Below are 12,905 nucleotides of genomic sequence, written 5' to 3'. Positions count from 1 at the left end.
AATGTACAAATTACGCACGTACTCACTATCATATCTTCCATAGAAAACGACGCGTGAGATATTCACGCGACAGACTTGCTGCCCTACCGGTAAAACTGACCGTACTTGAAAGTGTAATGAATAATAAGCGGACTTAGCTACAAGCTGTCGAGAGATTTTATCGAGGCTACTGTCAACATCCAACTAATATCGCGTACAACGTGGCGGGTTAATTGGAACTGCCTGGAGCTCTAAGCAGTATTTTCAGAGGTTTAAATCACGTTCGCATGACACCAATACATTCAGGTATCATAACCCTTTGCTACAAATGAATCTGTCATATTCTGTGTCATAATCAATAATCTAAAAGAAATCATATAGGATATCATTTATAAAAATTGGATGTCATTGCTATATAAAATTATTCCTATTTTTCAATTTTTTAGTAATTCATTAGCTTTTGTTGTTTTTTTAGTAATCTTCTATTGAATACAACATATAACAATTATAAAAAATTATATGCTTACTAATAAGTTATTTACAATAAAATTAATTTTCTTTGATCAATTATATTTAAAAAAAATAATAATAATAACATATATATAAACACATATATAGGTATAATATAATAACATTATATTATATATATAATATAAATATTCGTTCCTCATATTTTAATTATTTTTATTGATTCATTATAATACAAATAGATAAACAAATATATGACGTAATTATTTAATGTTTTATTTGTATGATCATATAAATCATTTGAATCTTATTAATTAATATATTATATTTTTTATATTTATATATTTATAAACTATTAGAAATATTATATTTTAAACACAACTTTAATATATTATTATATACATATTATACTTTATGAACCATATTATGAACCATATATTATGTATTTAAGTAATAAAATTATACAAATAATATCAGATATCAACAAACGAATTTCCATTCTATAAATATGTTCTAATTCCATTAATGCAAAGTAAATACGTTTTGAAATATGAGAACTAAATTTACTTAATCTTCCAACAGTATGATGAAGTTTAGCATCTTCATTGCATAATTTTTCTATAAAAAATAAATAATTTTCAATTACAAAATAATTATTTTACTTTTATATAATACCTGTTATAATATATATTAAAAATATTATTTTACCAGATACATTAGTGTCAAAGTCATATGGAATAGGTAAATATTTATCCAATATTAATTCAATAAAATCAGTTGTACTGTCAATAGTTTTTAAAATATTAATTCCTGTTTCAGTTGACATAACTCTATCTGCTTGTTGCCAACTATATGTTCTTAAATAATGAACTTTACAATAAGTATGCAACTTCATAATTTTAACTTTATGTTTAGTTTCATGTTTTAAATCTGTAAATGTTTTAACAGCTGGTCTAAGATGTACAGATACCAAAGATTTAGTTTGATTTATTATCTAAAACAATACGTATTTTAAAGAAATAATAAATTTTATAATTTAAATTATAAATATAAGCATAAAAATTTATATAACCTGTTCTGGTTCTTCTTTTATTATAGGTAATTTTATTTCTATATAATCAAGTCCTTGACACAATGTTTTATCTATTGTATTAATGGGTTTCTCTATTAATTTTGCAATAGGTAATGATTTTTCAATCATAGTATTAAAAACATTTTCTACAGTGTTAAATGCCCAATGTACAAGTATATTTGTTTCTTTCAAACGTCCATATACTTCTGTAGATTTATCCCATAAATAATTGACACTTGGTATTTTGCGAGCACGATTAATGACTTGTATTTTATATAGATAATTTGATGATTCAACTTCCATATTAATAAATATTTTTTATCACTTTTATATAAATTAAAAATCTCTAAAATTTTATATGAATTTTATATATATTTATATATATCATATAATTATAACAATAATTATAAAAAAAATTATTTAATATATATAACAGAAACAAAGCAATATGATTATTTCAAATAAATATAAGAATTTTAAAATAATAATTTGATAAAATTAATAGTAAATAGTTTTTGTATTTCATTTATATTAATATAATTCTTTTATTCTTTTATTTTTGTACATAATGTTATATTTTTATAAGTAATAACGTTAAAGAAAAATAACAAAATTCAAATGTATACAATCAAAACAATAACTCTTTATATATTTTCATGAAATACATAGTATAATATGAAATCATTTATAAACAGACAACAAGATAATTATAATATGACTATTATGTTAAAAGCTATTATATTTATAAATTATTTGGTGTACTTACCAAATTTTTCATGAAATTTTCATATTTTCATTTATTTTTCTTTTTTTTTTTTTTAATAATTCATGATCTTTTTCGCTTTCTAAATCATTTCACTAAAGTATATGTTTGTTCAATAATTGACTACTAACATTATAACTTATTTGTTTTTCTTTTATAAAAGCACTCATAACTGTGTATAATATATCACATTTTACCATATGATATTGTCATTCACTAAATAATCGTATGAGGGCACCACTATTATGTCTTTACATTTGTGTATAGGTCAGGTCATATCAAATCATATCAAGTCAATGACCTTTATATCTTTATATGAAAGAATTTTAGAATTCTTGAAATTAAATTATCAATTAATTTATCCAAAGAGCTTATATTAAAATTAGAAATATGAAGAATATAGAATAACATGCAATATGATGTTTTATGGAAAAATAATTGTATATTAAAATCAAAATATGAAGTATTATCAAATAACTAATATTATTTTATTAGAGAAACGTTCATTGCAATATGAAAAATCTATATTTCTACTTTCTATTTTCTATTTTTATTTCTAAATTTTTTAAATTTTAAAGATTCAAATGAAACTTGTAGTTTAATTTTATTTAATATTTTTCTTCATTTGGAAGATAATTAAAAGATTATATAAACTATGACTATCTAATAAAAAACAAATTGAATTAGTCAGATAGCACAATTCAAAAATTTAAATTTAATGTTTTTTAAATTTTATAATTTTTAAAAGCTCAAATTAAAAAGCATAAAACTTGATTCTAAAAGAAATTCAAAAAAATTCGAAACTAATTTTGTTTAAATATTTTTTATCATTTATAAATATTTTTAGATGTATTAAAATTAGAAAAGTGACAAATACCTACTTTTCTCAAATGTTTAAAAATAATTAGTATATGACATATAAATTGAAGTTATAAATTGAAACAATAAATAGTTATAATACAACACTTAATTCATAATTGTAAATAAACATTTTGTATATTGCGTAAATTAGATAATAAATATTTTTTGCTTAATATTTTATAATTTTTGAAATGAAACTTTTAACATAAAAATTATTGAAAAAAAAAAACTAAAAGAAAAGAAATAAAGTAAAGAAAAGTAATTATATTAATAATACAATATGAATAAAATATTTCAATATCATTTTTATAATACAATATTTTTTTATATAATATTTATATAAATCACAGATTACAAAATCGTTACATAAAATATATATTTTTTTTTATTCTAACAGTTCTTTTTTAAAGTTATATATGTATAGAGAAAGATATATTAAGACTTATATTAATTTTTTACTTTTTCAAATTCCTTATTACAAAAGTATAATTATTTTTAATCAAGTACTTTTCTTTGATTTTATACATTTTTTAAAAAAATTTTTAACACACATATTAAAGCACTAAAATTTTTACAATTTGGTATACTACGAATCTTATTATAAATATGAATATAAAATATCACACTGTATTTTATAAATTGTTCTTATTTTTATAATATATCTTATTAAAAAAAAAATATTTCAGTATAAAAGTAAACGAAACAAAAGCAATGAAGAATATTCGAATTTCACGTATTTAGATAACAACATGTAAATATAATAATTTTAGATATCTATAAAAATTCATTCGTAAATAAAAATTGTAATTTCTATATTTTCCATTAAATCTTTATGAAACAATCGAATTGATCCTTAACTAAATTATTATATTATATTGTTTAATATAATTCAATATCTAATTGTATATTTTTTTGCATTTTAAAATTATCAAAATAATATTATTTTTAATTTTTATTTAGAAAATTTTAAAAATTGATCAATAATAAAAGAATCAAAATTTAACCAAAATTATAAAAAAATTACATTATATTGATAAATAATATCTCCAATACATAATTGATATTATGTATATTAAATTAAATATCCAAATATTAATTCTCACTCTTCATGCTGATTTTGAATTGACAAAATAATGAAATTTATGCTATAATTATTTATTCGACGAGAGGTGCATTATTGTACAATTACTAATAAGATTCGGGTTTACTTTTTTTCTGTATTTTCTTCAGTCGCACCTTTATTATTGATCTGTTTATCGTTCAAACTTAAAAAGTGTGTTAGGTGAAGAATAGATATAACGCTCGACATGTACGACGCAACGTCCTCTTTTTTCACTGTTTTTAATTGTGCTACAACCGAATGGTATACTCGATTGGCGGTTTTCGTGGATAATTGTCCAATGGTTTGTACAGCATGCAAAATTTTGTTCTCATCGGCAGATACTGGAGCTATAATACGAATTTTACAAATTAGAAATATATCTAGTATTTTCTTAACAAGATATCTTGTTGGATATTTATAAATATATACCTGGTATGTTTTCTTCCCCTTCTATTGGTGGGAAATAACGATCCAATAAACCGTTAATGAGAGCGCTACTATTATCAACACCTTGTACTGCTATATTACCATATTGTGTATTTAACAATTCATTAGCCTTTGCCATACTAATTTCTTTAAGAGTTGATGCTTGTTGCGTAGCTGATTCTTTTGCAGCGTGTAATTTGTCAATTGTTGGCTGCAAGGAGCTGCTCATTACTGCTTTGGCTGCATCATAAATCTAGAAAAATTTAACGAAATTTAACAAATAATTCAGTTTTTCAAATAATCTATTTTTTCAAAACAATACTATTCGATAAAATGTCATTTGATAAATTAAAAAATTGATTGTGAAATATATGAAGAAAAATATGATAATGTAATTGATTATAACATAATGATAATAGCAGAATTGAAATTGGAAACATAGAATCTCGTTAAATCTCAAACATAGAATCTAAATTCTTGTAGATATAATTTATAAAATATAATTCAAAATATATTATTTTTTTAAATAATAAGATTAATGTAAAATTAATTTTCTAATTATATACAAGTCAACATAGTCAGCCTCAATTGAAATTGATGATTCTAATACTGTAACTTCTTATCATTTAACATATATTATTATTATTTACCTTTTGAGGTGGTTGTTTCATGATTGGCACTTTTTGCTCGACCATGTTTAACCCTTCGCATAATTTTTGATCTACGGCAGTAATTTGTTCCTCGAACTTTTTAGCTAAAGGTGCAGTAAGAGGAGCAGCTGTGGCGGTTGCATAGTGTAATCCAGCTTCGGCTTGAGTTAATGCCCAATTGATTAAATGATGTGAATCTTTGAGATAAGAATATGTCGATCCCGTTTTTTCTATGGCTGAATGAATAACAGGAATACTTTTTACGCGATTAATCACTTCGAGATGAGGTGTACTGTCAGATGATGAGGTGCTTTTAGTATCTGCCATTCTTTCTGAAAAATTGAATAAAATGTTAACAATCATCTAATATATTTATTATATTTATTATAACATAAAAAGAGGTGATATAGATATAAGATAAAAAAATAAAGTGATAATTCCATGATTTTGCAATTTTAATATTTGTACTTTAATCTTAATGCTATATTACGTTATAGGCATCAATCATGAAATTATTGATATTTTCAATGTATTAGTAATACTAAAATCATAATTGATGAGTAAAATAATCTCCATTAATCATTTCAAATGTGATCTCATTTTAAACGATTATTCATAATTAAAATAAGATCTAGATCAATTTTAGCGGTACAGCGAATAAAAAAGTATTACATATTTAAAAGAAAAATGACCGATTATTGTTTGTTTACTTTTTTTTTTACGTATTCTTACATAGTTAAGTACGTAATGAGTAAATTTTTTTTTTTGCAAACGATAATAACACTAAAATAATATGAGAATAAAGATAAAGTTAAAATATATTTAAAATTAAGTCCAAATGAACATTAGTATTTGCAAAATTTGTGAATTGAAAGATGTAGAATGTGCTACGTGGAATAAAATATACTATACTCAACTTTTCAGAAGATTATAAGTATAATTCATAATTCTTTCACTGTAAAATAAAGAATATGTTAAAATTGCTTACAGCGTTAAATATTCATTATGTACAGGACTGATGACACATGAATTGTACTTTTAATTTTTCAATGATACATAACTTTATTTTCAGTTTCTTATATATATATCGATACACTTTAGATTTCATTAAGATTATTGGATTAAATTTTTCAAAAGTTGTTAAAAGTTAATAAAAATTATAAATCTAAAGGTTAATTTTGATGTTTCATAATTCTTGAAGTAAAACGCGTAGAAAATATGACTATAGTTCTTTATCGTATTCAAATTATCGATCTTTACCATGAACTTGGTCATTGAATTCAATCTTATGTAAATCTTTCATACGATAGACTATGAAATAATGCTCGGCAATAAAAATATGAAACGATAATGTCAATCATTACAATATGGACAATAATTACCTAATAATTAACTATAACGACAAATAATTAACTAATGACAGTAATACATAAAAATATATAATATATATATTATACATATATAATAGTATTAAAGTATTATAATGAATCATAAGAATTGTATTAAAATATGAAATTAATAAATATATAATAAATATATATAATATAACGATTTCAATTGCACTTGTTTCTGTTATCTTTTTTTTTATAGTTTTAAAAATAAGAAGATATCAATTTATAAATTATATTTATAAATTATAATCTTTATTAGATTTCTGCAAAGATACAAGAGATAAAGATTTAAAAAAATATATATATATTTGCTAAAAAACAGGATGAATATAATAAACAGGAGAATCGAATTTTATATATAAAAAATTATATATACAAAATTTAAATAAAACGATAATAATTATATTCATAATATTAATTTGTTCTAATTTATTGTTTAAAAATTTATATTTATAATTTAAATGTAATTATATTCTAATGTAAATGAGTTTCATATTAAGAATTATTACAAAAGTATAAAATAATATTATAAAATTAAATATAATTAATTAAAAGAATAAAATATAATTAATAATTAATTAGTATTATAAAATATAATGAAAACTGTATTTATTAACTAAATAATTACAAGATATGATATTACTTACAAGTAATAATTTGTACTTGTAATGTTTGATGCAACAGTTAGCAAAATATAGTAATAAAAGCAAAATATATACTACATCCAACGATGCACACGACAAATCCCGTAACACTGACGATGACGATACGACTACTCTAGGTAAAGCTACTGGTAGAAAATGATCACAAGTGGGGGCAGACATTCTTCAGGACCGTAGAAAGAACGTTACTTTTATCACGTTTCTTATGTATTGCACGAAAAATAATATAAATATTATTACATATACAAAAGATAATATAAATAATTTATAATCTCAAAAACAAAATTTAAATATTCGATTATTTTCATTAAATTTTTCTAAATAATTATAACATCAAATCAATATTATTTTATTGTTATAAATAATTTATTATCAATAAATAACAAATATATATTTCTATTCTTATTCTTATTATATTATTTTGTTCTATACTATATACCTAATAATCTATAATCTATATAATCTAAAATAACATTTTAGATATATAGATTCTATTAAATATTATTCTATTATATATTCTATTAAAAAACCAATTTATGCATATATAAATTTTATTAATATTATGAATTGAAACTTAATTTAAAAAAGTACAAAATTGATATATAATATAATTTATGAATGAAATAAATTGTTATTTTTAATATAATAAATTAAAAAATCTTTAAATGCATGATATATTCAATTAATATAGAGTAATGAAATATTATTAATTAATTCTATAAATATTGATGAACTACATAATTTTATAATTATATTAATACACGTCAGTGTTTAATGGAATAAGATCGAAGGGAACTTCAATGCGTGTCTACTTCCATGAATACGTTCGTGCTTCTGCGCAGCTATACACATGTATACATACTTATATATGTATACATATGTGTCATTACTATGACGTGGCGGTCACGTCGTGCCTTCCTCGTATTGTACAGTGTTAGTAATTGTGAAGAATACATCGAAGAATATGTTTCATTGATTCCACAATCATTTCAACGAAACATGATTGATACAATTTTAAATTTAGGTATTTAAATATGTTACATATTTTATTTTATAAATATATCAAAACGTAAATTATTCACATTAAAATTAAAACTATTTTAATTATCAATATTTATTTGAATTGAAAATTATTAAAATATTTAGATTCATTTTTAATAAATTAAATATTATTTTTATAAATATTTTATTATAATATAATTGATAAATAGTTATTATAGTAGCACATTATTTTGTAGTTATTACATATGAATTTTAAAAAATTAAACTTTAAAGAAAAATGCAAAAATTTAAAAACTAAAATTAAAAAGGAACTTTAATTATTATTAATATTAATATGATATAGAATTTATTAATTATTATTAATAATTTAAATAATAATATTTAATTTAAAGGTATTATAGTTAGGTTTATAAATAATCAAAAATTATGTGCAACTTTTTGAATATATATCTTAATATCTTATATTATTTATATTTTATATTATTCATTATAATTCAAAAGTTCAAAAATATAAATTTAAAATAAATATATATTCATTTAATCTTATCTATGTATTTTTTTATCATTTTACAGATAAGAAAATATAATGTTTATAATATCAATTTTTTATTACATATATAATTTTTAAAATATTATATCCATAACGAAAATTATAGAAATGCAAATAAAAATACAACTTTCGATAAAAGAAATTTACATTTTATTATAATAATTAATAAATAATTATAATAGAAATTGATAATAAAAATTACATTTAAGTTTCGTGCAAAAAAGTTTTATTACTTTTTTATTTAAAAATAACAATCATTTCAAAATACTTATTTTATTTTTATTAAGTATTAAAAATAATTACAAATGAAATATATCAAAAAAATGCGTGAAATACAAATAAATATTTTTGATAGATTAGTACAATTTCTAAATAATGCAATAAAAGATTATCTATTTTTGAGCAAACAACAAAATATATTATCTCTAATAATAGAGAAAATGATTATATCATTAATCGTATGTTTGAATCATAAATACTTACAAGTCTTATACTTTATTTGTGAAAAATCTTATTTTATATTTTTCACCGCTATAAGTACAAATGTATTTTCTTAAAAATAGCATATAATATTACTACTAATAATATATATAAAAAACGAATTTAAAAAAAGTATGATTTTTTATTACAAAATGTATGCAAAAAATAAATAGAAAATTAATGGAATCGGTGGAAATTTTTCTTTTTTCATCAATGATAAAATATCAATTAAGTTTCTTTGTAATTGCATTCGATGTAGAAACTTTCGAATTGACTTCATTCGTATGTATTTCATTCGTATATACTTCATTCGCGTGTACTTCATTATTTATAGCATGACGATTCGTTAATTGCAAAAACTGTACTATATTTCTTATATAAGATTTTAGATTATCTGCTTTAATAGTTCCCAGGTGAAGAATTATATTTGAATATACCCGACGAGCAGCTTTATTAGATAAACGTCCAACAGTTTGTAAGGTGTGAAGAAGCTTGTCTTCTTCATTTATATTCACCACTAAAATAAAATCAAAATTAATTTAATATTAATAATTATCAATATATTATTATATATATATATATTGATATAGATTTATATTATTAATAAAACTTTGTATAAATACATAAATAAATACAATAAATTTAGAAATTTAATTTAAAATTAAATCGATCTCTCTTTTTATTTTTATTATTAATTTATATTAAATAGAAAAAAAATTATATTATTGCAATGTTATGACTACATATTATCGATTAAAATATACAAATTATAAATAATTTTTTTTTAAAAAAACTTACCTATTGATTGTTCATCTTTTGTAGCAGGAAAAAATTTATCGATTAATTTATCAACAATATCAGCTGTGCTATCCAAACCTCTAACAGCTGCACTGCCATATTGCGTTTCTAAAATCTGATTCGCTTTGCTCCAACTTATATCTCTCAAACTTAAAGCTTGGGAAATTATTAAATTATTAACGAGCGAAATGCTCGAAACTGCTGGTTGAACGGTTTGACGTGCTAGCGAATAAGCATTTTCTAAAATCTAATGAACAAAATAATTACACGATTAAAAATATATTCATACAATTATTTCATATTTTTATTTATAAAATATTTTTAAAATTTTAAAAGTTAATCTATTCTGTTTTTGAAATTTTCCAACTTCAAACAAGTGCGTTATATATCATATATAATATGTGCATTTATCGAATGTATTTCATTCATAATAATATTAAAATTATTTAATAACATAAAATAAATGAAGACACAGAGAGTTTGGAAATAAAAATCGAAAAAGTTGCATCCGATATGATAAGGATATGATAAAAATCTATCATGTATTATACGACCAAAAAATTTTTGTTATCGCATTTTACGATAAGATATCACGAATCAATTTAAATGCTTCTTTACATTCCGATTAGATATTTTTACTTTCTTTACCGGAAAAGGGATTGATTTCTAACCTGCTCGGGTTTCTCTTTAACCAGTGGTACTTTTTCTTCGATTTTGTCGAGACCAAGACACAGCGTGTGGTCAAAGAAGTGTATAGGGTTCTCGAGTTTCTTAGCTATGGGAGCAGCAATAGGTACCGCTTGCTTCGTTGCATTGCTTAAAGAAGTTTCTGCGGTGGTTAGTGCCCAATGAACCAACTGGTTGCAATCTTTCACGCGCAAATATGTCGCTGCAGATTTTGATATTGCACTTTCAATTACTGGAAGTTCCATTACACGATGAAACACTTCGATGTGAGGCAGTTGTGCAATTTCGGTAGCCATTCTTCTTCAATTTTATAAAAAAGTCTGTAACATATATATGTATATACATAGATATAGATATACATTTCTCTTGTTAAAATAAGAAAATAATTAAAATAAGTTATAAAAAAAATCAATTTTACACAGTATAAAATAGAAATATCTTTCTCTTATCGAAATAAAAAAGATTTTATAGTAAAATAAATTAACGAATAGAATATTTTTTTTTTCTTTTTCACTTAAAATTTATCTTGTCAACGAATTCATTATTTATCTATATTTCAAATTTAATAATATATATTTTTATCATTTGCAAAAGTATTGGTAAATTGAAATAATATAAATGAACTAAACATATAAATGAAAATACAAGAAACTAATAATGCATTACGATAACGTGAGGTTCAACGCACGAGTGCATATACGTGCACTTATACATGTTATATATAAAGCTATATATATATATCACTTTCTCTACTTTCGCTAGAATTCGTAATTAAGTTTCGAAACATTTCTAATTGAAAGTTAATATATTTTACAATACTTTAAAATAATTTAACTTTAAAATATACTTTTTAACATAAATATGTATAAATAATTTATATTAACACAAATATTACATTAATATAAATACTATGTATTTACAAAAATTTTGATATTATTATTTAAATTAGATTATTTGCAAATAAAATTATTTTTTTATAAATAATTATAAAATATTTATTTTATTTATTTTGTATTTATTCATTTATATATAATATATTTATAAAATTTATTGCTTATTTATTTTATAAATGTTTCGATAATTAGACATAAAATAAAAATTGTATGTGATATTTAATATGTAATAAAGATTAGTGAAATTAAAAAATATTTAAAGACTTTACAATTTTTTAAAATTATTATATTCTAAAATTTTTTATAATATCCAATAAAATAGTTATATATATTTTGAACATAAAAAATTTGAAACATTTAAAATTGTTTTAACATATATATATATATATAAGTACAATACAATAGTGATATAACAGATATTCTTGAAACAGACATTCTGAAAACTACAATTTTATAACTAAAAAATATCTCAAAAAACTGAAAACTTATAACTTTCAAAGATGATAAATTTCAAATTTTTTTAAATGTACAATAATAATATAAATATAACAGATTTTTGTAACAGAGATAAAATTTCTGGAATTAAAAAAAAATTTTTCAAAATCTAGATAACTTGAAACTTTTTTTAAAATTGTTGATACATTTCAAAATTTCTTAATTATACAAAATTATATACAATATTATTATAATACTTACTTCTTTATCGCTAATCCCTTGTTTCTAGTTGAAGACTACGTACAGAGAAAACGTCGCGTTCACAGCGTAAATAGAAATGTGCTTGCTTCTAGTCTGTCTCAACTCTTATAACTGACTAACCGCCTGCGCGCTAAGGTTCATTCATACGAGCCAATGAAAATCCACGACATCTACAAGCAGTGATGAAGCACATGCTACGAGGCTTCAAAGTCCACTAATTGTAAGATGACAATGTTTTCACGTTATCGGCATTATTAAAACCGAGAAAATGACGAAAATTATAGGGACTTTATATCTGAATTTCACAATACAAAATTTTCTTGAATAATGATTCAATACCTCGTAAAATTTATTCGTGGAATATCAAGAATTCATTTAAATGACAGACAAATTTTATAACTACGATATGACTATAATCTTTTTCT

The 12,905-nt window shown here is 21.1% G+C and overlaps 3 protein-coding genes across 6 annotated transcripts; all 3 read right to left on the bottom strand.

Moving 5' to 3' along the window:
• Positions 1–646: 646 nt before the first annotated feature.
• Positions 647–2,567, bottom strand: Lsd-2 (Lipid storage droplet-2). The gene is made up of 4 exons (XM_003697615.4): positions 2,286–2,567; positions 1,520–1,865; positions 1,156–1,441; positions 647–1,065 (listed from the first exon to the last, which is right to left on the bottom strand). Exons 2-4 carry the CDS (start codon positions 1,820–1,822, stop codon positions 872–874), a joined length of 783 nt encoding a protein of 260 aa, XP_003697663.1. The 5' UTR covers positions 1,823–1,865; positions 2,286–2,567; the 3' UTR covers positions 647–871.
• An 879-nt stretch (positions 2,568–3,446) lies between these two features.
• Positions 3,447–7,501, bottom strand: LOC147656484 (lipid storage droplets surface-binding protein 2-like). 4 transcript variants are annotated; one of them, XM_086914904.1, is made up of 5 exons: positions 7,360–7,493; positions 6,239–6,276; positions 5,322–5,653; positions 4,675–4,924; positions 3,447–4,592 (listed from the first exon to the last, which is right to left on the bottom strand). In XM_086914904.1, exons 2-5 carry the CDS (start codon positions 6,264–6,266, stop codon positions 4,348–4,350), a joined length of 855 nt encoding a protein of 284 aa, XP_086771030.1. In that variant the 5' UTR covers positions 6,267–6,276; positions 7,360–7,493; the 3' UTR covers positions 3,447–4,347. The 4 variants fall into 4 exon arrangements, with proteins under 4 accessions (XP_086771030.1, XP_086771029.1, XP_086771031.1 ...); XM_086914903.1 differs by lacking the exon at positions 7,360–7,493 and adding an exon at positions 6,383–6,561; XM_086914905.1 differs by lacking the exon at positions 6,239–6,276 and having other exon boundaries at positions 7,360–7,501.
• Positions 7,502–9,053: 1,552 nt separating this feature from the next.
• LOC147656483 (lipid storage droplets surface-binding protein 2-like) lies at positions 9,054–12,694 on the bottom strand. Its single transcript, XM_086914902.1, has 4 exons — positions 12,481–12,694; positions 10,876–11,211; positions 10,205–10,451; positions 9,054–9,923 (listed from the first exon to the last, which is right to left on the bottom strand). The coding sequence occupies exons 2-4, from the start codon at positions 11,185–11,187 to the stop codon at positions 9,631–9,633; spliced, it is 852 nt and encodes a 283-aa protein (XP_086771028.1). The 5' UTR covers positions 11,188–11,211; positions 12,481–12,694; the 3' UTR covers positions 9,054–9,630.
• Between the last annotated feature and the right edge of the window lie 211 nt (positions 12,695–12,905).

The sequence above is a fragment of the Apis florea genome, unplaced genomic scaffold (genome assembly GCF_048593485.1).
Source record: "Apis florea isolate Af1SG1 unplaced genomic scaffold, ASM4859348v1 contig_3756_pilon, whole genome shotgun sequence".
Taxonomy (NCBI): domain Eukaryota; kingdom Metazoa; phylum Arthropoda; class Insecta; order Hymenoptera; family Apidae; genus Apis; species Apis florea.
The sequence above is the reverse complement of the archived record's forward strand: the minus strand, read 5'-3'. Positions and strand labels throughout refer to the sequence as shown.

What these genes read in the sequence shown, in the direction of transcription:
- Lsd-2 (XM_003697615.4), bottom strand. Translation starts at nt 1,822, where the DNA reads ATGGAAGTTGAATCATCAAATTATCTATATAAAATACAAGTCATTAAT. An exon ending in TAAAAGAAGAACCAGAACAG is followed by an intron (nt 1,442 to 1,519) that starts GTTATATAAATT and finishes GTATTGTTTTAG; the next exon opens with ATAATAAATCAAACTAAATC. An exon ending in CTTTGACACTAATGTATCTG is followed by an intron (nt 1,066 to 1,155) that starts GTAAAATAATAT and finishes TATTTTTTATAG; the next exon opens with AAAAATTATGCAATGAAGAT.
- LOC147656483 (XM_086914902.1), bottom strand. Translation starts at nt 11,187, where the DNA reads ATGGCTACCGAAATTGCACAACTGCCTCACATCGAAGTGTTTCATCGT. An exon ending in TTAAAGAGAAACCCGAGCAG is followed by an intron (nt 10,452 to 10,875) that starts GTTAGAAATCAA and finishes TTTGTTCATTAG; the next exon opens with ATTTTAGAAAATGCTTATTC. An exon ending in AAAAGATGAACAATCAATAG is followed by an intron (nt 9,924 to 10,204) that starts GTAAGTTTTTTT and finishes ATTTTATTTTAG; the next exon opens with TGGTGAATATAAATGAAGAA.
- LOC147656484 (XM_086914903.1), bottom strand. Translation starts at nt 6,429, where the DNA reads ATGAAATCTAAAGTGTATCGATATATATATAAGAAACTGAAAATAAA. An exon ending in TACTTATAATCTTCTGAAAA is followed by an intron (nt 5,654 to 6,238) that starts GTTGAGTATAGT and finishes TCAATTTTTCAG; the next exon opens with AAAGAATGGCAGATACTAAA. An exon ending in TGAAACAACCACCTCAAAAG is followed by an intron (nt 4,925 to 5,321) that starts GTAAATAATAAT and finishes AAATTTTTCTAG; the next exon opens with ATTTATGATGCAGCCAAAGC.